At 48.5% G+C, this 26,037-nt stretch overlaps 1 protein-coding gene across 4 annotated transcripts; it reads right to left on the bottom strand.

Moving 5' to 3' along the window:
- Nucleotides 1-390: 390 nt before the first annotated feature.
- Nucleotides 391-25,168, bottom strand: CHFR (checkpoint with forkhead and ring finger domains). Of its 4 annotated transcripts, XM_004017297.5 has the most exons (17): nt 25,142-25,168; nt 24,844-24,987; nt 20,342-20,441; nt 17,026-17,135; nt 16,076-16,135; nt 15,711-15,929; nt 15,156-15,323; nt 12,985-13,141; nt 11,781-12,098; nt 9,854-9,996; nt 8,708-8,824; nt 8,108-8,191; nt 7,263-7,333; nt 5,875-5,962; nt 3,290-3,397; nt 2,783-2,855; nt 391-1,460 (listed from the first exon to the last, which is right to left on the bottom strand). In XM_004017297.5, the coding sequence occupies exons 2-17, from the start codon at nt 24,974-24,976 to the stop codon at nt 1,418-1,420; spliced, it is 1,992 nt and encodes a 663-aa protein (XP_004017346.2). In that variant the 5' UTR covers nt 24,977-24,987; nt 25,142-25,168; the 3' UTR covers nt 391-1,417. The 4 variants fall into 4 exon arrangements, with proteins under 4 accessions (XP_004017346.2, XP_014957036.4, XP_060256676.1 ...); XM_015101550.4 differs by lacking the exon at nt 8,708-8,824 and having other exon boundaries at nt 24,844-25,168; XM_060400693.1 differs by lacking the exons at nt 17,026-17,135; nt 20,342-20,441 and having other exon boundaries at nt 24,844-25,168.
- Nucleotides 25,169-26,037: the final 869 nt, after the last annotated feature.

The raw sequence follows: 26,037 nt of genomic DNA, 5'->3' as shown, positions 1-26,037 counted from the left end.
TCTGCTAAGGGTCCTGCATCTCTGTTCTTACTTTGGGAGAAGTGGTCGGAGTCCAAAGTGAAGGGGGTGATGTGCCAAGTTAGGACCTTGGACGGCAGCCTCGTGCCTGCATGAGCTGAGCCAGAGCTTAGACACAAAGCTGTGGCTTTAACTAGGGACCAGAAGGCTAAGGCTTGGACTGGTGGATCCCAGGGAGGCTATGCCTTTTCCCAATTGTTCAGACCTGGCCCTGGCCCCAGGTCACCTACACCTGCAGGGCTGGCGAGGCTAATGAGTGCAGTGGCCCCCTGCCCCCCACTGGGGGCACACTCTGTTAGTTAAGCAGGTAACCAGTGACCTCTGCAGGCGGTCCTACCAAAGGAAGGGTATCACAATCAACACAGACGAAGGTGCCAGGGAGAGAAACAGACACAGCGTGTTTATTAGAATGCGGGAAGGAGGCCTTCTTCCCCAGAGCACTGCTTCTCAGAGTCTGTATCAAGAGCAAGACAAAGTTGAAAATCGTATTCCTGAGAAGAAGCAAAAAAGTACAATTTTGCAAACAAACGGGTGGCTTTAACAAATGATTAAAAAAAAAAAATTTTTTTTTTAAACAACAAAATTTCAAGTATTATTCCAGATGACACGGCAAACCCAACGCAGGAGGAAAGGCTAAGGACTCGCAGAACCTATTGGCAGGAAGGGGCTGTTCCAGGTGGGCTGGGGCATCACCAGGGACAACCTGCAGCCTGGCCCCAGGCCACCCCAGCCCCAAGGCTTGGGAGGAGTGAAAAAGGCGGACGGCTTGGTGGGCTGCAGTTGTGCCAAGGAGGAGCCCATGTGTTAGTGACCCAAACATGCCCTTGGCGCTGGGAAGTCCTGGATGTCTAATGATTTTTTTTCATAAACAGAAACATATGCTTATTCTTTCAAATATCAGTGTCTCCAATTTTAGTCAATTTGCAAATATAAATTATATCATTTGTGCTACAGTTTGTGATATTTAAATCTCATTAGGAGATGAGCACCGAAGCTATGAAAACACACATGTGAGCCGCTGTGCGTCCTGTGGCTGGAAAATTGTGCTCCCTTTCCTCACAGCACAGTGTTTCTGACAAACTCCCCTTCCTCTCCCAGGACACTCTTCTTGAAGAGAGATTTCTGCTTTGACTGTGGTTGTGGGACAGATACACAGGGGATGGTTGATGGCTCTTGTTCTGGCCCCAGGGCTCTGGGTGCCACAGGTGGGGGTTCTCGCCGAGAGGGTCTTGCTCCACAAAAGAAAGGTCACACCAGAGTGCCCTATGCCGAGACCCCAGCCCCCCTGGGGCGGGGGGGGACCGTGAAATGCCCTTAAAATGTCTGTTTTCGGTATTTTCTGAGATGCGTGTCACTGACTGCCAACACTCCTGAGTCATCACGGTGCCTCCCTGGACGCTCAGTTCTTGAACCTCGTCTGTTCACAGATGTGATTGAATTTCCTGTGGAGAGAAAACAGTCAAATCATAAGAGAGGGCATCACAGATGCATTCAGTAAAGAAATTCTGTACTTGCACCCAAAGGAACTACAGGAAACAGTGATCCTGTGCTTGGGGGTTTGCAAGGGCATGTTTCTCATACAGCAAACACACTAACCCCAAATGCAACCCTCTTTGTTGTTGTTTAGTCTCTAAGTCATGTCTGACTCCTTTGTGACCCCTCCTTTCTAAATGTAAAATATAAGTGGAACATTTGGGTAATTTCCAGAAACTCAGACCTGTGCCTCGTTAGCATCCCCAAGGTACCGTGGGTGACCTCCTCTCTGAGAAGACGAGGGTGCCTTTGCTGCCCCTCTTCCCCACATTTTAATAGAGACAGGTTAGCCTGTTACTAGCGAAATCTCTTGGAATAAAATGATCTCTTCCACACAGTTTATGCTCAAATACAAACCAAGATTTTTATTTTACAGAATCACTCCCTTGGGCGGCTGCCTTTACTTGAGTCCTCATGATGACTCTTTTAACCAATTTCTTTAATTTGAACCTCAAATGGCTGTTTGGGATCACAGTCACCGCAAACAGCATCAATCCATGAAATTGACTTATGTGATCACTTTCCTCATGGCTTCAAAGCAGAGGCCGATCTACTCCTATGGGCGACCATGCGTGGTGACATGAATGTCAACACGAACAGCCTCTAAAGACCCCGTGGGAAACTCCCAGGGAGAGCTCTAGCCATCGCATCACCATAGGTAGATCCAGGTGCAGGGCAACGTGCACATGGCTGTGACTTGGGAAATGGGTCTCAGGGACCACACCCACGGATTCGCAAAGTGCTCAGCCCCGAACATGTGGGCTGGGGACATGGAGGTGGAGAAGGAGATGAATGTGTATGGGCAAACATTTCATGAAATGACATAACAGAAGAGCAGAATTTCTAAGTGATGATGACTTTTTTATATACTACATGACTTTGTAAAAGCATGACAATTATTAATGAATTAGTATATTTTTTAAGTAGAGAACTGACTACTTCATGAATATCCCTGCTGCTGCTGCTGCTGCTGCTGCTGCTGCTAAGTTGCTTCAGTTGTGTTTGACTGTGCGACCCCATAGATGGCAGCCCACCAGGCGTCCCTATCCCTGGGATTCTCCAGGTAAGAACACTGGAGTGGGTTGCCATTTCCTTCTCCTAAAACCTTCAAAATCAACATGGCCAAAAGATTTAAAGAAAAGCAGTTCCTGTTAGGAAACCGTGGGTTTGTTTGCCTTTCTGCACTCACTTCTCCAGCCCTGCCCAGCCCCCGCCCTGCCTGCACACTCACATTGCGTGGTGGGCCTTCACCTGAGTGCGGCAGTTGCGGCCCCAATAGCAATCAGGACGGGATGTGACAGCCGCTGGGAAGAGAAAAAAATGAACACATGTCATGCACATGTCTACAGACTTGGCCTAGTGAATTTAAGCTGAGACCCAAAGAGACACTGCAGCTGAGACACACAATGCTTTGACCCACTTTATAGCTTGCTTCCTTGTTCTCCAGGAAAGGAAAAAAAAATCTTTAATTGAAAATCCAGTTTAGAAATGAGATGACTCCAGTTGCCATCTTGTTTAAGGAACCTACCTCACCCGATCCAGAGCCTGTGCAGGCACCAGGCAAGGGGCACTTGAAACAAGCGTGGCCTTTGCGCCCCCACCCACCAGGCTGTGTCCCTGGCCCTGCTCTGAACTCAGAGTAAAGGCCCACACAGGGTATTGAACTATTGCAAAAGAGTGGGAGCCCACACAAGCAGAACTGAACTGCAGGCCAGGAAGGGGCCAGATGGTTCCTCACCTGGTAGCTCAGAAGCAGGAATGTTCTGCCGATACTGGTAGGTGAGCTCGCGGAAGCTCCGCAGGCCACAGCAGTAGCACAGCACGGTGTTCCCGGTGATTCTGTAATCTGGAAGGAACACAGCCTCTTACAGGCGCAGCCCGCCAGTGGGTAGCATCATGTTTCCAGCACAGCAGAACAGACGTGGCTTGCACGCTGCTGGGGAACTAATGCACTGATCCATAGACAGGGTGAGACAGAGGGCTGGACATTTGGAAAACAAGAGCAAAACCAACCTAGATGCCAACTTATTTCCTTATAGCAAAATCATTCCATCTAGATTAAAAATTTAAATATTTAGAACAATTTAAAAAAGTACTAAGAGGAATAATATTCTTCTCTTGAGCTATTTCTAACTATGACATGAAAACCAAATGGCACAAAGGAAGGGATTTGTAAATGCGACTGCCTCTAGTTTACACATCACAATGGGAACACATATAACAAAGGAGAAATACTAATGAATTAGTAGAGGACGTTAAGAATTTCTAAGTGATGATGACTTTTTTATAAAAAAAAGTCATTTTTAACACAAATGACAATGTACTGTACCCTTAATTAACAAAGATATCACACAAACAATCTCCCAAGTCCAAAAATGAACCAAGGACACAGACAAGCATATATATATCCCATATAAGAAAAAGATTTTCAATTTCATTTATCATCAAACATGGCAGATAAAATATCCTACCATTTGCCTCTTTCATATTTACAAGACCTAGAGATCATGGTGTCTAGTCCTATCACTTCATGGGAAATAGATGGGGAAACAGTGGAAACAGTGTTTGGGCTCCAAAATCACTGCAGATGGTGACTGCAGCCATGAAATTAAAAGACGCTTACTCCTTGGAAGCAAAGTTATGACCAGCCTAGATAGCATATTCAAAAGCAGAGACATGCTTTGCCAACAAACGTCCATCTAGTCAAGGCTATGGTTTTTTCAGAGATCATGTGTGAATGTGAGAGTTGGACTGTGAAGAAAGCTGAGTACCCAAGAATTGATGCTTTTGAACTGTGGTGTTGGAGAAGACTCTTGAGAGTCCCCTTGGACTGCAAGGAGATACAACCAGTCCATCCTAAAGGAGATCAGTCCTGGGTGTTCACTGGAAGGACTGATGCTAAAGCTGAAACTCCAATACCTTGGCCACCTCATGCGAAGAGTTGACTCACTGGAAAAGACTCTGATGCTGGGAAGGACTGGAGGCAGGAGGAGAAGGGGACAACAGAGGATGAGATGGCTGGATGCATCACCAACTCGATGGACATGAGTTTGGGTGAACTCTGGGCGTTGGTGATGGATAGGGAGGCCTGGCGTGCTGCGATTCCTGGGGTTGCAAAGAGTTGGACACGACTGAGCAACTGAACTGAACTGAGAGGGCAAACATTCAGCTGACAGGCTTAGGGGATGCTGGCACTCAGGCCCCAGGACATGCCTCAACCATGGAAGCCAGTGACAGTAGTCCTGTTTATTATCCTAGGGGACAACTGTGTTTTTTTGGGGGGAGGGGTGGCACAGGGATGGGGATTGATTGTGAAACCTACAGGATTGCATGCTTGACAGCTTCAATGGTGGTTCAAACAGTGAAAAGCTGGAAAGAACTTAAATACTCTTTAATAACAAACTTGCTAAATGAACGATGGTATCAGAATGCTAAGTAATAACTAAAACAAATCAAGGCATAGATCTTTGTTGACGTAGGAAGAGTCCGAGATATACTGTTGAGTGAATAGGTTATTAAAAGCATATCTGGCAGGATCTCATTTATGAAAATGATGCACACACATGGGTACATAGATTTAGAAGGTGGCTATCAAAGTATTATGACTGGCTATATTTTAGGTGGTGGAATTTCCAATGATTTTCACTTTATCCTTTAGACTTTCTTGTACCACTTAACATTTTCTTTGTGAACCACATCATTCTTATAAAAATAGCCATTAAAAAGCAAAAGAAGTTAAGATCCAACCACACAGAGCTGTCTCAACAGAGAAAACTCAAGATACTCACTATAATGTGTCTGTGAGACAAAATAACTTAGTACCTTTAAAGTCTTTGATAATAATTTATGTTAGGGAGAAAAAAAATCACTCACTGATTTTTCTGCACCCTCCATTAGTGACAAAAGTTCACACTTCACAAAGCACTAGGTGTCCCTGGGAGAGAAGGTAAGCCTTCGCTGAGTCACTTGATGCACTGAGGGACAGGCCAGCAAAGACCCTGACAACCAGCCCTAGAATGTCAATGCTGACCAGTGGTGGGGCCAGCACCTCACCAGCTGTGCTCCTTCCCTCCCCTGTATGAGAAAAGATTCTGGAACATGTCATGTCGACTCAAACCCAACAAGAAAAAGAAATCTCAAAGTATAAGGACCTTTCTGTCTGTCTCTGCCAGGGTGGGCAGAGGTTGCAGGAGTGAACATGGGAAAGCCAACATCAATGCTGCCAGTGTGTGGACAGGCAGGAGGGACCGCTTGACCAGAGACAGAGGTGCCCCTGGAAAACACCACCATCAGTGGGGGGCAAGTAGGCACAACAAGGCTTACCAGACAGCAGGAATACTCCCCTCTGCAGAGCCCCGAGGCTCTCAGTCAACATGTTTTTCCATGTCAAACCCCTGGTGGCCAGGTAATTCTGTAACAGGGGAATGGGCAAGAAAAGAAACATGAGCTTGGAGAAGGAAACACTAAAATGGCAAAGAGGGGGCTTCTCTGGTGGTCCACTGATTGAGAGTTCGCCTTGCAATGTGGGGGGACACTGGTTTGATCCCTGGTCTGGGAAGGTCCTGCATGCTGCGTGGCAGCTGAGCCCATAGGGCCATAACTACAGAGCCCATGTGCTGTAACTACTGAAGCCCCCACGCTCTACAGCCCGTGCTCTGCAACAAGAGAAGCCACGGCAACAGGAAGCCCATGCAGTGCAACTAGACAGTAACCCTTGGTCTCTGCAACCAGAGAAAAGCCTGGCCAATAAATACATAAATATAAAAAAACCCCCCAAAAAAACCAAAACGTGTAACAAATGGCGAAGAGGGCTGACATTTCATAAAAGGCCCTGGAAGGTGGGTAGAGCCAAAACACGCAAGTGTGATGGGCACCTGCAGAGGGTGAGGGTTGCATAAAGTTAGGGGACCTGCTTCCAGGAGTTCAGCTGGGAGGCCTGGATGGCCTGTTGGAACAGGAGGCCTGGGACAGACATGGTGTCACACCCACGCAGTGCAGCACAAATTTGTCGACCAAGGAGCTTCTTCTCAGTCTCAAAGGGCAGGCTAGCTTTAGAACCTCAAGTGTAAGAGTTGGCACTCTCTTTCTGAAATTCTGTAAAGACATTTCTATAGCATAGGAGCAGTGAGACCGAATCGTAGCCTGAGCGGCCATAGTGTGGCCCACGACCACGTGACAAGGAAGCCAGGGTCTACATCTGGGTAGGTCTGCCCTCAAGATACATGGAGCTGCTTGGTTCTGGCTGTGTAAACCTATAAGAGCGTGCCTGTGAATACCTAGTCAGAGAGCAGTGGGGTAGAGGAGGTGCTGTTCAGATGAGAGGGGCCTTGCCCTGGAGGTGTCATACCAAACATAATTGGGGTGAAGGGAAGACCCCTGGCAAGCGACACATGTGCATGTTAAACTCTGAAGTTCTAAGAGCCAGCTGCCTCCTGAAATGCATGAAGAGGGCCAGTGGGCAGTCCTGGTTCCACCCAAGGGCCAGCCGCTCCTGCTGCCTGCCCCGGGCAGGCTGAGCAGGCGCTGGAACTGCGTAACACAATTCCTGTGGCTTCTCAGTGTGAAGGGCAGGGAGGAATACCTATCTGGGGGGATACAGGGGTAAACAGACATGCAGAGTCACAACATGCAGACATGCACAGACAGACATGCACAGTCACAACACTGGACAGTCCCGGGAAGCCTCCCACTGGCCTCCACCTGGCCTGTACCTTCAGGACGTCCGACTCGTAGTTGTTGTTGCTCAGCACCCCATCCAGACACCGGTCACCCAGGTTGAGCTCTGTTGGGATGGAGGGAAGCAGCATTACCCATTTCATATGCACTTTATGAAAGCACTGTTCACCTGACCGGATAACCAAATTTCGTTCATTACGGATTCTATAAAGAATGAAAAGTTATGTGACATTATGGTCATGGGTATGGTGGGGGAAGGATGGGGGAGGTGACAGTTAAGGAGTTTGGGATGGACATGTACACACTGCTGTATTTAGAATGGATAACCAACAAGGACCTACAGTATAGCACAGGGAACTCTGCTCAATGTTATATGGCAGCCTGGATGAGAGAGGAGTTTGGGGGAGAAAGGATGCATGTATATGTACAGCTGAGTTCCTTTGCTGTTCACCTGAAACTATCACACTGTTAATCAGCTATATCCCATGATGAAATAGAAAGTTTAATTAAAAAAAAAAAAGTTCTGTGATGAAGTATAATTGCAAACAGAGAAAAAGTAAAAGGCATTCCATTCCACTCCCCCCAGAAATGGTCCAGTCTGCACAGCCCCTGGTCTGGGGTTGTGAAGTCCAGACATGTATTTTCAGTGGGGGTGGTCCTTGTGCACGACTCAGAGTTCCCCTGTTGTTGTTATTGCTGTCTTGGAGCCAACACTCACTGATACTTGCAAACCCATGCAGACCTCCAGGAAAAGGTAGCTAATTCATGGCGACCAATGTGGCCTTTCCCTGCTCAGGCACACAGCCAGCCCACCACTGGCCTTAAGTACACCAAGAGAACAAGGAAAGGTGGTGGCGATCGGTGGTGGGGCCGGCATTACCGCAGAACGGGGCCAGGCAGCCAAGGCAGCCGGTCCGGGCACAGCCCCAGTATAGGTGGCAGAAGGGCTGCAGGCAGATGGCACCTGTGGACACAGAGGACACGCACCAGTCACGCCGCATGGCAAGGAGGAAGTTCATGTAACCATTAAACAAATGACAAGCTCAATTTTCACCACCATCTAGAAACTGTTAATGTGCCGTACAGTTCAGCTGTTAGATTTTAAAATGACACCTTGGACCGGGTTCAATCCTTGCTCGGGGAACTGAGATCCAACAAACTATGCAGCCAACAGAATAGAACAAAATGCGACCCTGGGGAACTACTGGGGTGATGTTCGGATACAGGATCTAGAAAGAGAGCCCCCTGTGTGTATGACAGGGGTGGATATCAACTGGTGACCAAGGAGAGATTATCAACACAGCCCTGCAGGGATACCTGGTGACACAGGTGGAAAACACAGAACTGTATCTTTAGCTCAAACCACACACAGAAGTCCATGACACTTTGAAAACCAGGCTGGAAGGACACATAGGAGTGGCTCTGAGGTGGGGAGGGCCCCGGGTGGATGGTGTACATACACACCCACACCCTCACTCACACTGCTGGGGGGCGATGCGGGGGTCCCGCTCGCGCTCTGCTCTCCGGTCGGGCATGGGCTGGAAGCAGCAGGTGCATATGGCGTGGCTTCCTTGCAGGGCGCACACGTAGTCCTGGGCTGTGGGACAGACAGCCTGCTCAGGCTGGTGCTGCCAGCACTGGAGCAGCAGCACGAGCGGCTCAGCCCACACCTGGAGGGGCAGCTACAAGATACGCACGAGAACACAGACCTACAAGAAAACCTGGACAGATCCCAGGCCAATTTTGCTACCAGCCAAGTGATGGTCTACCACTCAAACTAAAAGGTTTAATAGATGGAAAAGTGACCGAAGCTATCTTTTGGTTCAGTAGCTGGAGCAAGATTTCAAAGGCCACTTGAAGGTTTTCTAGTATTTCCTGTAAAGGAAGGACAGATCACAAAACAGTAAAGTGATTTCTCTAGTCTCCGCTGGCTAACTCTGCCCCAGGAGCTGTCAATGCGGCCGGGCCCCTGGTCACTCACGCACCACATGAGGCTCTGTGCACTCACCATGGTCACAATAGGGCCTTCCACGCACCACCCTGGCCATCCCCACCCGTAGGGGCCTACAAGGACACCCAAGAGCTGTGGCACAGCACATATAGCAGATGGTGAAGAATGTGGCTCTGGGTCACATTCCTGAGGTCAGTGGCCTCTAGACAGGCTCAGGCTGACAGTGGCAACGAGGCCAGGCCCTACAATATAGGGCCACAAACCACAGTCCACATGCTCGTTTTCCCTTTCTTAATGGCACCTAGGAACTCGCCCGCGGAAATGGGCAGCGAACAGACAGTTCAGGGCGGCTCTGGTAACATCACGTCCTGTTGCTGCAGAGAGGCCAGTCCCTCACCGGAGGGGCCCATGTGTGATGGTCACTTCAGCTTTGGCAAGCATCCCAGGGCATGCTGACTGCCCCAAGGTAGTAGCGGGGAGGGGTGGGAAAGGGTAAGTATCAGAGTCAGGACTGTGTGTTCAAGAGCAGAGATCCACAAATAAAGCTGATTATCTGGTTTCTTAGCTCAAAACAGGTCACGAAAAGCAACGAGCTATCTGAGCAGAGAAGAGCCAGCAGAAGCGCCACCCACACCCGGAACGGTCAGGACAGCAAGGAGGGAGTGGCCATCTCACCTGCTGTGACACTGGCGGACGTGGATGGTGCATCCCCGGGGGCTTGCGGCGCCCCTGGCTCGCTGCCGGGCCCTGGGTAGGGAAGGGGCTGCCCCGCCTGCCTGCGGTACTCAGGGCACTGTCTGCACACGATGGACGGCTGGCTGCAAGGAAAGCACAGAGCTCGGGGGGATGAGATGACACCTGCTCTGGTTGGTGTGTGAGGCTGAGGGTAGCGACAACGGCCCCAGCCCGAATGACAAGCCAAGACCCAGACCCCAGTTCATGGGCCTCGTCCCGCCTCCATGTCTCAGCTCTGCATCAGCTGCTGGACCTGGTGTGTGCGAAGGGGAAGGACAGCTGCCCTCCAGCACCCCCCAGCCCCCTACACTCACCCTGCACACTAGCAGTCGGCAGGCTCTACTCCCTGCCACCTCCCAGCCCCCTTTTCCCATACTTCTCCAGAGCTCTCTCCCTCAGACACTCCTGGGGTCTGGAGACATCTCCTGCCTGCCCCTCGACCCCCTGAGCCATCCCCTGGAGTGGAGCCTTCCTGTCCCCACACTGGGCAGGATGCACTCTTGCAGGTCTGACGCCACCCAGTGCACACCCTACCCCTCATTAAAATCTGAAAATGCACAGGGCTGGATGCCGCTGTCCACAGCACCTTTCAGCTGTATGCTCCTCAGCTGAGCCTTCAAACCTGCAGATGGTAAAACGTAATCTGCAGGAAAGGCACATGTAGACTCTCCTCTGGTCTCAGTCAGAGGATGCCTGCCTGAGCCTGGCACCCATGGGAAGGACACGCAAGACATGACTAGAAAAGGCAGCAACGCTGAAAAGACACTCAGCCATGTTTGTAAGGAAAACATGTAAATGGGAATAAGTCACCTGCCTGTCCCAAGACCCCGAGTGTCTCAGGGATCACTGGGGTTCCTCCACACACCCAGGGGAGTGCTGCCACCTGCACTCAATGGCAGGCATTTGTCGAGCACCAATCTTGCGCTCGACCAGACGTCAGAAGTACAGCAAGGTATCCTCTCACGGAGACTCCTGACATGAACATCCTACTTCCATATGCTTGTCTCCAAGAAATAACATGTGGACTAAACTGTAAACACAGAATGCGCACTGTGGTTTTGTCCCAGGTTTCAAAATATTACAAAAAATGTCTTAATAAAAAAAAATTAAGCATGTATGACTATATTTGTGTATGAATGGATGAATATACACTAAAAACTTCACACAAAAGTGAGTTTTTATTTTCTTTTTGCTTGAACATTATGTGCTAAATTTTGTGAAAAGAGACAAACTAGGGGTAGGGGTTTGTCTTTTTAAATATTATGGCCTCAACACAAAAATTCACACCCTGGACTTCTAAGTCAGGAGACATCAGCTGTAAAATAAAGTCTCCTAGGACTGCATCCTGTCTACCAGGTGGCTGTGGCTTTTCTGTAACAATACCCTGACAGATGATAAGCGATACTCTAGGATATATGTTCACTACGTAAGCTGTGGAGAGTGAGTGTGCTTATGCGGTATTTGTATTAGCTGGTGAATCAAGGCACTTGATGAGGACTCAGCAATTAAAAAAGTATCATTTCCTGTGGCTAGTCTCTCACAATAATTAAGCCCAATCATTATGCTACACACCCTGAACTTCTATAAGGCTGTATGTCAGTTATATCTTAATAAACTGGAAAACAATACAGAGAAACAACAAAAAAATAGAATAAATGTTCCACTGCATAACAAAAGAGAAAAAAGGCTATCACAGGAGGCAGGGCAGTGAGCAAGCCTCATCACGGTCACCTGAATGAGTGGCGTGCTTGGCACAAGGCAGGCAACACGGCTGCCGGGTTGCGCCTCAGCAGTGGCCTGGGCCAGCTGGTCCTAAGGGGTGGTCAGACTTGGGCCACCCACCCCACTCCAGGCCCAAGGGGCTCACCTAACGTCCGAGGACTCACTGTCCACGTCCGACAGCTCCAGCAGGTCCTCGGAGCTGCCCTCCTCGTCGGAGAAGGCCCTCCTGACCTTGGGCTGCAGCATGTCCTGTGTGATCTTGTTCCTGGCAGCCATGCTGTGCAGATCCTCCTCACTGCGCCTCTTGTCCGGGTGCTGCAGCAGGTACGCCTCCACCAGGTTGTTGAGGATGTGGTTTTTACAGATGCGCTCGACTGGACAGCGGCAGGTGGGGCACAGGGCAGACCGCTCCATCCAGCCCGAGTAGCAGGCAGCACAGAAGGTGTGCATACAGGGCTGCAGGCTGAGGGCACGGGATGGGCTTCAGAGAACTGGGGGCACTCTTGGGCAGAGCATCTCCCCAGCAAGTGCAGTAGCCCCTCAGATGCCAGGGCCCCAGGGGCACGGCTGGCCTGGGGCATGAGGATCAAGGACCCAGGGTCACACTGCCTCTTTCCTCGGAGGAAAACAGTCTGGCCCTGCTCAGACTGAGGTTCGGGTACAAACAGAAAAATGAGCCAACTGCCCATCCCCAGACCCTATGCTCTTTTGCCTCAGCAGGGCCTTAAGCCTGTCATTCCTGGGCATTCCACCCATACCATGCGTGAGGTCTGCTGCTGGTGGGGTCTGCATCCTCAGCTAATGCCAGGGGAAGCCACCTGCCTTCCAAAACCTGCCAGAGAAAAAGTCCCTGTGCAAAAACATGGCACCCATCTCAACTGCTTTAATTCTGTGCCTGTCAACTACAAGTAGGAAAAAAAAAAAAAGAAACTAGAGGTCACATGGTACCCCTAGGGAGGGCCAGGGAGGAAGAGCAGTGACATGGGGTGTGGGTGGAAAGGACACGCATTTCAGCTGAACTTCAGACAGATTAATTCCAGGTTCCCACAGAGGAGCAATGAGAGATCTTCGTTCTAGGAGGCTTGCTCCATGCTGACTGCCAGGCTCCCTTTGCTAGGAGACACCGAGCCCTCGGTGCAGCTCTCCTGCTCCGCCTGAGGCCAACCCGAGGTCAGAGCCACTGCACCTCAGTCTCTCGGGCTCCTTTGTAGCTTCAGTCATCAGCCTGGTTCCCGGCTCGTCAGCCATACAAGGAAAACGGCTATGGCACCCTCAGTGGGTGCAGCCTCCAACCTGACCCAAAGGCCCACCCCACCCTTGGCCTCCCATAGGACCCCACTTGGGCACACCTCACACAGTCGTGCAGCAGGTCCTGGCAGATGATGCACGTGAGCGTCTCCTCCATCTTGTCTGGCTTCATGGCCTCGGCTCTGACGTCAAAGGCAGCGGGACGGTCTCTGCCTGGGTCTGTGACCAGTACGGTCAGGTTAAGGTCTGGCTCCCCATCTACAAGGGAAGGGACACATTCTGACCGTCATGACCATGGAGGCAACACGTCTCTTGGATTTATAGATATCTTAAACTGTGGACAGAAGACCTCTTTAGAAGGTCCAAAATAAGTTTCATAATCTGGTATATTTAAGCATTGTTTTAGCACAGTTAACAGTATAAAAAGACACTCAGGATACATTGGTACGAGAAAAGGCCAGTTGTCAAATGGCATTTGTGTATGAAGTCATTTTCGTTTGAATAAAAAAATGTGACTCATATGCATACAGGAAAGTGCTGGAAAATACAGACCATCAGATGTTACCAGGAGCACTGATGAACCTATTTGCAGGGCAGGAACAGAGACAGAGACCTAGAGAGACTTGTGGACACAGTGGGGGAAGGAGAGGTAGGGCAAGCTGGGAGAGCAGCATTGACATACTTCACATACTATCATATATAAAATAAATAGCTAGTGGGAAGCTGCTGTGCAGCACAGGAAGCTCAGCTGGGTGCTTCTGTGGTGACCCAGATGGGTGGGATGGGGTGGGGGGTTGGTGAGAAGGAGGCTCAAGAACGATGGGATATATGCATAGCTGATTCTTATTGCTGCACAGCAGAAACTAATATAATGTTGTAAAGCAATTATACTCCAATTAAAAAATAATTAAATTTTAAAAATGTTACCAGGAGCTTAAATTTTTTTTTTTTTTTTGGCTGGCATGTTTAATTTTTCTATGTCACAGATTAATTTTTATTTTTATTAGAGAAACATGATTTAAAAAGTCAAATATTTAAAAGAAAACAAAAGCAGCAGCCCTCTGCCCCAGCCTCTGCTCACCTTCACCATCCCCGTCTCCTCTGAGGAAAGGACTTTCTTCCTGCCTCACAGTGTCTTTTAGCTGTTTCTTCTGGTCCCAGCCTCTGTGTTTCTGGATTGTCATGCTACATTTACGCTGAAGATTTTAGCTATCATCTCCTGATATCCATTAAAACAGAGAAGGATTTTGCCCTTTGAGTAGCCTTCCCAATATTATTCTAACACAATTATTGGGTCAATATATTGTAGGTATATTACTATGCTTAAATAGTCTGTTCAGTCAAACAGCATATTAGAATTTTCTTCCTTATATAATTTTTCATTTCTGATAATTAAAAATGGCTTCATTCTTATACTTGTTTATGTATCTGTTGCCAATTCATTCCACCCCTTCCCAGGTCAATCAACTCATTTTCCACTCAATACACTAGGAAATACAGTTTCTTTCTAAGGCCCATCTTCCTTCGCATCACGCTGCTCCAATCCACGGGCAGCCCTCAGGTCTGCCTTACAGCTACTGTCTTACGAACTACATTCCCAAACATTTTTTACAATCTTTTTAACTTTGGCTTTTAAAGCATAGGTTTTTCTCTAAATTGTCTTTAATGTGAAGTTTCAAACTATCACTTAAAGATAACATACTCTTAAAAATTGGCTGTTGTATCAGGACAGAGTCGCAACTCGAGAATATGGTTTCCAGGGGCTTCCCTGGGAGCTCAGTGGTAAAAAACCCGTCTGCTAATGCAGGAGACATGGGTTTGATCCCTGATCTGGGAAGACCTCCCATACCACAGAACAACTAAGCCCGTGCACCACAGCTACTGAGCCTGTGCTGTGGAGCCTCAGAGCCACAACTATTGAAGCCCGCAAGCCCCAGAGCCTGAGCTTTGCAACAAGAAGCGACCATAGTGAGAAGCGCACACATCACTAGAGAGTAGCCCTGCTTGCTGTAACCAGAGAAAAGCCTGTGCAGCAATGAAGACCCAGCACAGCCAAAAAAAAAAGAATGCAGTTTGCAGACTGATAGCATATCCTGGCAGTAAACACAGTTCAATCCCAATGGTACAAACAGGAAAGAAAGGGCCCAGGCTGCCATCTGCTGTCAGCCTAATACAGCATCCTCAGGCTTTGGCTGACGGTGGGGCCCCAACAGGTGCATATTGGATGGTCCTGCTGGGGCCCTAAGGTTACATGAAACCTCAAGATTCTGACCTGCTTTTAATTTCTTCTTAACAGGCTCCAAATCCTCCTGATCCTGGGGTTCCGACAGAGAAAAGGAGGCCCCCTCTCTGTTTGGGAGAGTCACAGGGAAGCTGGAGATTTCATCACTTGTCACAGATGGACCACACCCCTTTGGAGAGACGTCTGCACCTCTGGAGCCTGTGAGAGGGACAAACAAGAAAGTCTGATTCACCCGCCTCAGAAGAAGAGACAGCAGATCAAAGTGTCACTCATTCAAACTAGGCACAGGTAATACAAGATGCCGTTAAAAAACCCAGAAAACTGGAAGGGTTCATTCTACATGATTTTTACAGTATATGAATTACATAACTTGTAAAAAATACCACACTGCTATAGTTCCCTATTCCCAGGATTTCTCTTGAGGATGGAACAAGACAGCGACTGCTAGAAAAACCTTACTACTGACAGCCTGATGCCTAACGCCACCACTGAACTCCTCAGTGCTTGTCTGTCTCCGTAACAACACAGGGCAGGAACAGTGAATAGAAAGCACTGTAGCTACCGCCCCGAGACCCCCATTCTCACTGGAGCTGGAGGGAGGCCCTCGGCCTGCAGAGGTGGGCTCCATGGAAGAGGTAGAGGCCTTGGGGAAGAGGTCTGATGTGGACGTCGATGGCTGTGGTTCCTCAAAGCACACCTGAGTGGCAGGCGACGACAGCAGGACCTGGGGATCCTGAGGATCGTCACCTCGGCCTGCACCTGAGGTATCTTTGGTCACGTGGAACACATTTTCTTTATTAGCTTCTGTGAACACAGAAGGAGCAGGAGGAAAATACAGTCAGGGCACAGATGGGCACCACCGCCTCAGGCAAGCTACTCCTGTTGACGGAGACAGTCAACACACAGACCCACTTTACACACACACACTCCTCTTGGAAAATCTCACTTACCAAAGGAGTCTTGTGTTACACCTTGCTTTTCATTTAGAGATTCGTAGAGGTATGCCACGTCTGAAAGAAATTAACCAAATCAGAGCACTGTCAGTCACGTGCCAGGTGAGAACTCACATTTCTCTTCTGTTCCCTCCCATTACCTCACAGCCACTTTGTTCTTGTCGACTATTTTGACTTATCAGCTAATAACCACAGCTGCCGGTTTAAGGGAATTTAAAGCAAGTGAATCAAAACATCTGAACCAAAGCCAAAATAAATAAGCCTCAGGAAACTCATCTGGCATGAAGAGGCTGACTAAGGGAAGCAGAGCAACAAGGAGGGATGAGTCTATGCCTTGCTTTTTTCAAACCACCAGAAGCGGACACGAGATCCTTCTGTGTGGCCAGGGGTGGCTTTGACTATGCTGAGAACAACCTAGGGAACACCTGCCTCCTTCTTCCTATTTTGGGGGCACCATTTGAAGGACTCCCCTAATTCTGTCCTGCATCATTCTTCTTCCACAAATGTGGATGCTCAGATTGGGACAAGCTCCAGTGGAATCCTGTCTGACCTCTGCTATCTACTATCAAGTGTCCCAGAGCAGAGCCATCTGTGGCCTCCAGCCCCCATTCTAAGTCTTATTCTCAATTTAGGAGTCTTTTTCTGTCAGCTCACCCCTCCCCATTCACTCACTTCTCCTTGGCTACCATTTTGAGACCCCTGGCTCATGACCACGGTGGCATTTCTGAAGAATGCCTGGGGCTCAGACTGCGAGGCCAACATACCCACTCTTCAACAGACACTACCTACACCAAGAATCTACATAAACACAAAAGGGATGCAGGTAAGCTAACTTTCCTTCAGGAAATTCTGGCTTTAATAAGCCTCTTCCCAAATGCTTTCCAGCTGTTGCAGGGCCCCTTGCCACACCTCACCTGTGGGTCCAGCCCAGGAAACCCCCCTCTTACTGTGTTCTGGCTCATTCTTCCTGTACACCAAGTAGATGACATCCCCAGTCTGTAAAGGGCAAGTTTGCCTCTTAACAACCTTCAGCTTGTTAATGACAGTTCCATTGGCGCTGTAGGGGCAACAAAATGGAATTTATCCTACTTAAAATAACTTGGAGTTAAGTTTCCTTTTCTACAATTGTAGGAAAGCAGTTCAATATTACCAATTTTTTTTTTTTTAATTTAAGAAAGTTTTGGTGGCGGCACACAGCACATGGGATCTCATTCCCCAACCAGGGACTGAACTGACACCCCTGGCACTGGAATTGTGGAGTCTTAATCACTGGACTACCAGGGAAGCCCCTATCACCTTGAAAATGATAAATACTCATAGGAATGATATAAACATTTGTGCCGCCTTACAATTCTCTTAAGGAAATCCTTGCCTGTTGTGCTGTCACTCACAGCCAAATGATGCTGTCAAGTGTTTGAATGCCTTCACTGTTCCAAACTCATGTTTTCCTCCTGGTGAAGCCCTAGAATGCACCAGCAGCATGTCCTTTGACTTCCAGCTTCTCTTCTGCACCAGACTCTGTCCACAGACCTACCCCTCCCTCCAGCAGCCTTAGGCCCTCAGTTCATTCCTCACATGAGCACTGACGGCCCCCACGAGACAAGCTCTGTGTGCTAAGTCGCTTCAGTCATGTCTGACTCTGTACAACCCCGTGGACTGAAGCCTGGCAGGCTCCTCTGTCCATGGGATTTCCCAGGCTAGAATACTGGAGTTGCCATGCCTTCCTCCAGGGGATCTTCCTGACCCAGGGATCAAACTCACATCTCTTACGTCTCTTGCATTGGCAGGCAGGTTCTTTACCACTAGTGCCACCTGGGAAGCCCTGAGGCAGGCTCTGGGCAGAAGCAAATCAACACACAACTACCGATGACAGGAAGACAGTGCAATTCCTGTGCTTGGGATGCCACTCCAGTTAATCAGGGACCAGTTAATCAGGTGCTTAAACCCCTTAGTGACTCCTTACTGTTCTCAGGCTAAAGTCTGGTCTCTCCAGCATGGACATTGGGGTCTTCCTGCTGGTGCTTCTGGACCTCTGCAGCTGCTGTTCCTTCTGCATGGAACACCCCTGCCCCTCCAGCCACCTTGGCCAAGGTAGGCAGTGGCTTCTGGAAGCTGGCACAGAAGACAGCTGCTTCTCCTCTAGAGCCTCCAGAAAGAGCTGACGCCAATGAGACCTGAGTTGGACTTTGGGACCCTTTTGGCCTTCCCTGGTGGTCTAGTGGTTGAGAGTCTGCCTGCGAATGCAGGGGACACAGGTTGTATCCTCGGTCTGGGAAGATTCTGCATGCCATGGGGCAACTAAGCCTGTGCACCACAACTGCTGAGCCTGGTCTCTAGAGTCTGCATACTGAAACTATGGAAGTGGAGAAGCCCCATGCTCCACAACAAAAGAAGCCACTGCCATGAGAAGCCCATGCACAGTAAGGAAGAGTAGCCCGCGCTCGCCACAACTAGAGGAACCCTGATACAGTAACGAAGACCCAGCAGAGCCTAAAATAAGCGAATAAATATTAAAAAAGAAAATCATGGACCACACTGCTGGATGGGAGGGCAGCGGATACTACTGGGAGAGACAGAAGCCTGAGTCAGACGGGACAGGAGGCCCCTCCCTGAGGAGGTCCTCCTGAGTGGACTGAGACTAGACTGCAACCAAAGGAAGGAGCGCACCTGAGCAACCTCCTCCCCCTTAGCCAATTTTGGGCACTTGGTCTACCTCGGCCCTAACTCCATGGCTGCACTCTTATGACCCCCAGTGAGGAAGAGGCTCTAGCCTGGCCTCTGAGCAGGCTTCCACTACTCTAGATTTCTGTATAGGGCCATACAGTAAATAGTGCAGGCGGTGTTGTCACACCATCTCTGTTTCGAGTCCTCAGCAGCTGGCAGCAGGTCCCCAAAAGGCTGGGCTGCCTTCCCAGTAAAAGCCCACTTACAGAGACCAGTGAAGCTGTCTCACACGGCCACGGCTCTGCTGCCAGGCTCAAGATCCATCCTCAAGCTCTTTCTAGCCCAAAAGTCTGATTTCACTTTTCTGCTTAAAAAGTGAAAGTGAAGTCAGTCATGTCTGACTCTGTGACTCCATGGACTGTAGCCTATAGGCTCCTCCGTCCATGGGATTTTCCAGGCAAGAATACTGGAGTGGGTTGCCATTTCTTTCTCCAAGGGGTGCTTAAACCCCTTAGTGACTCTTTACTGTTCTCAAACTAAAGTATGGTCTCTCCAGTGTGGACATTGGGGTCTTCCTGCTGGCGCTTCTGGACCTCTGCAGCTGCTGTTCCTTCTGCATGGATCACCCCTGCCCCTCAAGCCACCTCGGCCAAGGGAGGCAGTGGCTTCTGGAAGCTGGCACAGAAGACAGCTACTTCTCCTCTAGAGCCTCCAGAAAGAGCTGACGCCAATGAGACCTGAGTTGGACTTTAGGACCCCAGGCCTATAATATCCCAGATTGCTGTTGTTTTCAGCCACTGAGCCTTTGTTTATTATAACAACAGTATAATAGTATAATCCTATTAATACAAAATAAATATGTATATATTTTTAGTGGGTAAGTGCAATTTGAAAAGCTTTTCATTTTCATACACTACTTATGTGGTGTAATAGTAAAAAAGAAAGGGAAACTTCTTGATTTGGGGAAGCCTAACTTGCATAAGACTCTTGAGAATCCCTCGGACTGCAAGGAGATCCAACCAGTCCATTCTGAAGGAGATCAGCCCTGGGATTTCTTTGGAAGGAACGATGCTGAAGCTGAATCTCCAGTCCTTTGGCCACCTCATGCGAAGAGTTGACTCATTGGAAAAGACTCTGATGCTGGGAGGGATTGGGGGCAGGAGGAGAAGGGGACGACAGAGGATGAAATGGCCGGATGGCATCACTGACTCGAGAGTCTGAGTGAACTCCGGGAGTTGGTGATGGACAAGGAGGCCTGGCGTGCTGCGATTCATGGGGTCACAAAGAGTCGGACATGGCTGAGCGACTGAACTGAACTTGCATATATTTGTAAAAACCCAAAATATATCACTGCCTTTTAAGTCTTACTTCTGAGACATTTTTGCTTTAATCTGAAAACATTCAAGAATTGTCACAGGCACCAGTGTCACTAAGAAGCCCATCCTAGAAGCCAGAAAATATATCTCCCAATACCCAGAGACCCTAGCAGACTTCTGAGCTACAGAAAGTGGGCCTTTGTCTCTTCTCTGCAATCACTGGCTAAAGTCGACTTCCTGAAGCTATAAGAGGAAACAGGAAAGAAGTTCAGAAAGAGCTTACCTGGTATCTTCCAGTGATACCTGACCAGATTTTTCATCCACTGTAATTTTACAGTGATCTCCAGAGACCAATTTATTGCCAGGGAATGAAAGGTCACAACCTAAAACAGAGAGGAGGGTGTGCAGAGAAGGGGAATACAACTGCGGGTACTGGGCACAACACTATGCTTCTTTTAATGATAGCATATGACCAGAAGTCAAGACCCACTAAGTCAAGACCCAAAAAGCATTTAAGTGTTAATCCAAAAGGAAAGGGGACTATGTCTTGAACCTTTCTGCTTCCTCATTGCCCAGAGGATATACCCCATCAACACCTCTAGCTATACATCAACAGCTTCATGGTGACGTTTTTACAATATGCACATGTATGCAGACAACCTGATAAGTATTATAGAACTTTGAGAAAAACCTAAGGGGCTTATTAAATATCTTCAGTATTGTAGTCCTGAATTTCTTCTGTGTAATGTAAGGTTTCATTTATGTAAGGTTTCATAAATGGTCACAAAATTGAAGCAATGACAGACTCACAAAAATATGACTGAGTGAGTTCTCACAGGCACATGTACACATTTAAGAAAATTTAAAACAAAACAGGGATGTATCTACAGCTGAATACAATTACTGTATTCTCATTAAGTCTAAGGGGGAAATCTTCAAATACTTTGTTCTTTCCTAAAATCAAAAGAATAAATGCTTTCAGGAGTGTTTTAACACCAAGTCACTAATCTGCCTATGATAGGTTTGCACCATAGCCCCTAAGGTTTATAGTAGCTTTATTTTATTGTTTTGGGGTCCATGCCCTGCGACTTGTTGGATCTTAGTTCCTCAACCAGGGATTGAGTCTGCACCTTTGGCACAGACTTTAGGCACACAGTCCTAACCACTGGATAGCTAGGGAATTCCCTACAGTAGCTTTATTTTTAATAAACAAACGTGGGAAGCATTACAGTACAAGTACCCATCAACTGGTGATGAATTAATACACACTCTGCAGAACACCACCCAGCAAAAAAAGAACACACTTGATACACATAACTGTCAAGGATGAACCTCAAAAGCACCAACCAAGAGAAATAAGCTGGACCCAAAGACAGTGCTGCAATGTGTGATTTCCCTTAGATGGCTTTAGACGGTATTCTGGAAAAGGCAGAACTACAGGGGCAGAAATCAGATACGTGAGTGTCAGGATTTGAGGTTGAAAGGGCAGGGACAGACTCCAAAAGACCACCAGGAACTTTCTGAGGTGATAGAAATGTTCTGTACCTTGATGGTAGTGGTGCCTCTATTTCTCAAAACTCATTGAACACCTAAAAGGGGCAAATTTTACTAAGTGTGAACTATGCTTCCATAATCCTTAAACCTTATTTGTCCAAACACTCCAAATTATGGGAAGTATTTTGTTACATTTATCTGAGATGAATTTCACCTGTGCTCAAGACTGTCCCATTACACTGAGCAAAACCACCAGGATGGTCTCACAGCCCCAGAGCCAGGCTGGTCACTGTGGCACCGGAGTGGGGTTTTAATAGGCTTCTCCATGCCAGAACATCAGCATTCCAATCGAGAATTGGAATATTGTGTGCTTGTCTTTCAGTTCATTAACCTCTCCATGGCTGGTATGCATTTCTGCCACTCCCCAAGAATGGGGAGCTCTTTGGGAAAGCGAGGACTCCCACTCCCCCCGCTATACATCAACTCAGCTCTCCCTTTTTCTCAAAATAATGCCTTGTACATAGCAGGTATGTAACAGTTTTAAAATAATCAAGTTCTATAACCTGTGTGCCCCCCAAAATTATACACTGAAACCCTATCCCCTAAAGTGACTGTATTTAGAGAGAGTGACTTTGGATGATAAAGTTAAATAAGATCATTAGGGTGGGGCCTTAATCTGAGAGGGTTGAACTACTTCTAAGAGGGAGACACCACAGGTCTCTTGAACCAGTATGCGAGGACAGAAAGATAAGGCAATTCTCTGTGATCCAGGAAGAAGAGTTCTCATCAGGAAACAAATCAACTGACACCTTGATTTTGGACTTCCTAGACTCTAGAAGTATAAGAAATAAATTTCTGTTGTTTAAGCTTCCTGATCTGTGGTATTTTGTTATGGAGGCCTGGGCAGACTTTTAAACTCTACATTTTGCTGGAAAGGTTAATACATTCACGGAAAGGACTTTCATTGAATTAGCTTAACTACATATTTATGTTCCTTGCTTTGTTGTTAAGTCAAAGTCATGTCCAACTCTTTGCAACTCCATGGACTGCAGCACACCAGGCTGCCTTGTTCCTCACTATCTCCCGGAGTTTGCCCAAGTTCATGTCCATTGAATCAGTGATATCAGTTGGATATCAGTTGGATAGCAATCCAACCATCTCATCCTCTGTTGCCCTCTTCTCCTTTTGCCTTCAATCTTTCCCATCATCAAGGTCTTTTCCAATGAGTCAATTGTTCGCCATCAGGTGGCCAAAGTATTGGAGCTTCCTTGTATTAACGTGTAAAGTGATACTATAGTGTTGTGTTATAATAACAATGGCTAACGTTAAGTGCTCTTAGCCTGGCTTCTTTAATCTTCACAGTGATCCTGTGAAGTAGGTACAAAGGCACTGAAATGTAAATTTTTAACCCAAAGTAAGTTGTACTGTGGTGGTGGTGCTGCTGCTTCTGCTGGTGTCATGGTGGGCCTGGAGGTGGCGGTCTCTAGGGCTTCTGCTCTTCATCAAACATCCATTTACACTAATTAATGCATCTTGAAAAGTTTCTAATAATCCATAAATATTTTTAAAGTTGTAAAAAAATAATAACTTGATGCTGGGGTTTAAGACTGTCTCCCAAAAGACCCCAACAGAAAAACAGGTACAGGTACATCGTACTGGGTAAAATGAAGCCAAAAAATACTTGCTTTTAAATAGTAATTTTTCTCATTCTCTCTTGTTTAAAGTATAAAGTCAGAAAAACAATGTATTATTTTCATTTAAAAATTATTTATTTATTTGGTTGTATTAGGTCTAAGTTGCATCTTGTGAACTTAATTGCGGTATGTGGGATCTAGTTCCCTGCCCAGGGATGAAACTCCAGTTCCCATGCATTGGGAGTGTGGAGTCTCAGACACTGCACCACCAAGGAATTCCCAGAGTCACAATTTATTAATTTGCATAAAACCAAAATATTTTTGTTCGCCTCATCAGTGCACTGCACTCTCAGTATGAAAGCTACAAGGGAGGTTAAATTATCAGAGGTCTAGAGGCAGTAGAGGACTGAGCAACTTCACTTTCACTTTCATGCATTGGAGAAGGAAATGGCAACCCACTCCAGCATTCTTGCCTGGAGAATCCCAGGGACCAGGGAGCCTGGTGGGCTGCCATCTATGGGGTCGCACAGAGTCGGACACGACTGAAGTGACAGCAGCAGCAGCAGAGGCAGTAAGCACAGAGGGTGAGGGCGCTTCCTCTCACTACTTGTGCGACTTTCTTCAAGTCCTTAGCTTCCCCTTTCATTAAATCAACAAATATTTAATCAACTCTATTCTAAGAGCTGGGACTTGAGATCTTTTTTAACAGCTATAAATTTCCCTCTAAGCACTACTTATCTGCATCCCCTAAGTTTTGATACATTATAGTCTGGGGCTTCCCTGAAAGCTCAGCTGGTAAAGAATCCTCCTGCAGTGTGGGAGATCTGGGTTCAATCCCTGGGTTGGGAAGATCCCCTGGAGAAGGGAAAGGCTACCCACTCCAGTATTCTGGCCGGGAGAATTCCATGGACTATATAATCCATGAGGAGAAGGAAATGGCAACCCACTCCAGTATTCTTGCCTGGAGAATCCTGTGGGCTGCCGTCCATAGGGTCGCACAGAGTCGGACACGACTGAGGCGACTTAGCATGCATGCATATAGTCCATGGGGTCGCAAAGAGTTGGACATGACTGAGCGATCTTCACATATGATATTTTCACTTATGTCAAGATATTTTCTAATTTCCCTTTTGATTTCTTCTTAGACCCATTGCTTCTTTACGAATGTTATTTAATTTCCACACATCTGTGGATTTTCCAGTGTTCCTTCTGCTTTGCTTTCTAATTTCATTTCTATTAAGGTTAGAGAAGATGCTTTGGGTAGTAATAAACTTGAGAAGATCGCATTCCCGGGGATAAATTATTATATCTACTTCATAAAGTTGTGGTGAGGATTAAATAACCTGAATGAAGTACTCAGAAGTGACTGGGCAGACCATTAAGTGAATACATGGCAGCTGTTACACGAAAGCCCACTCCACTGGAAAAACTGGACGGCAGAATGCGCCCCGCCCAGGGGCCTCCCATAGCCTGGTGGGCCCGGTCTCGCCCTGCTCATATCACCAGGTTTCCGCCCTCAGGCCCCGGCTTCTATCCTTCAGTCCCCGTCCCCCACCCCCATCCCGGGTCCCTGGTCCCCCGCCCCCGTGCCCTGACCCATCCCCAGGCTTGTCCCCCACCCGTCCCACGTTTCCCATGCCCGCTCTCCGCCCCGCACCTCTTCTTCGCCCGATGGTCCACTCCCGTTTCCTCAGGAGGACGTGCGGCTCGCCCTCCTCGGCGCCCAGGCGAAGAAGCCTCCCCCACGGCTGCTCCTGGGGCGGCTGCTCGCCTTCCCCCGGCCGCTCCATCGGATTCACATCTGACGAGACCCGGAAACGTCCGGTGAGACCCTGACCGCAAGGGCAGAGGCTGCGGCCTGCCGCTCCTCCTCGGCGCCCGCGCCCCCGCGCTGCGGCCCGCACCGCGAGCCTCCCCAGCGTCCCGCCGGACGCCCGCGCCCGTCGCCAGCTTACCCCCCGCCCCGCGCCGAACCCGGAACCGGCCGCGCAGCCACGGCTGCTGTCAACAGACATCGCAGATCCCTCAGCTGATCCGCTGGGCGGGGCCCGCGGCGTCCTTGTCCTGCGATTGGCGGGCGGTGGCAACCACTGAACGCGGCGGCTAGAGTGGAACCTGGGGGACGGACATCGAGAGTGGACACGTGGAGGCCAGCGGAGCGTGCGCAGTGGAAACGTTGTGGGCTTGGACGCCATCTTTGATGTTGGCCGGGACGACTTGGTGTTCGCGGATCTCGGAAGTAGCTGAAGTCAGCCCCATGTTAAGTCCGCGGAGAGGGGACAAAGGAACGAGCATTGGGCACCGAAGCAAATTCCCAAAGGTGCGTTGGAAGTGCACATGGCGTTGAGAAGTGCGAAGCGACGGTCTGCCTTACATCTGACGAGGTAAATGCAAGTTGAAAATTTCCAAAGCCAGTTTTCTGGCGATAGGAATGTTGATAATACCCTGGGAGAGCTCTGGAAAGCGCGAGCATCTCCGCATTGGCACCTCTTGGAGACGGTGATACAGTCTCCGTTTTAAACACACGTTTCCTGGACTCAAGCGATGCTGCCTTTTGGGATCTGGCGGCCCTCCGGTGAGTGTTCCAAAGGAGATTGATCTGGGATCGTCCGTGCTGAGCGCGTGAGAGTTAAAGTGCCGAGTTCCGGAGCCGACCTTGCGGTTCAGAGCAGCGAGGCCACGTCTGACCGACCAGGACGTCGACAAGGAAGTAGCCACCCGTTTGTGTAAGAATAATTGGGTCCATCAGTTCAGTTCAGTCGCTCAATCTTGTCCGACTCTTTGCGACCCCATGAATCGCAGTATGCCAGGCCTCCCTGTCCATCACCAACTCCCGGAGTTCACTCAGACT

The sequence above is a fragment of the Ovis aries genome, chromosome 17 (assembly GCF_016772045.2).
Source record: "Ovis aries strain OAR_USU_Benz2616 breed Rambouillet chromosome 17, ARS-UI_Ramb_v3.0, whole genome shotgun sequence".
Lineage (NCBI taxonomy): Eukaryota > Metazoa > Chordata > Mammalia > Artiodactyla > Bovidae > Ovis > Ovis aries.
Note: the sequence above shows the minus strand (reverse complement) of the source record. Positions and strands in the feature narration are given on the sequence as shown.

What these genes read in the sequence shown, in the direction of transcription:
- CHFR (XM_004017297.5), bottom strand. Translation starts at nt 24,976, where the DNA reads ATGGAGCGGCCGGGGGAAGGCGAGCAGCCGCCCCAGGAGCAGCCGTGG. An exon ending in TCCTGCTTCTGAGCTACCAG is followed by an intron (nt 2,856 to 3,289) that starts GTGAGGAACCAT and finishes TTCTCTTCCCAG; the next exon opens with CGGCTGTCACATCCCGTCCT. An exon ending in GTGAAGGCCCACCACGCAAT is followed by an intron (nt 1,461 to 2,782) that starts GTGAGTGTGCAG and finishes TTCTCTCCACAG; the next exon opens with GAAATTCAATCACATCTGTG.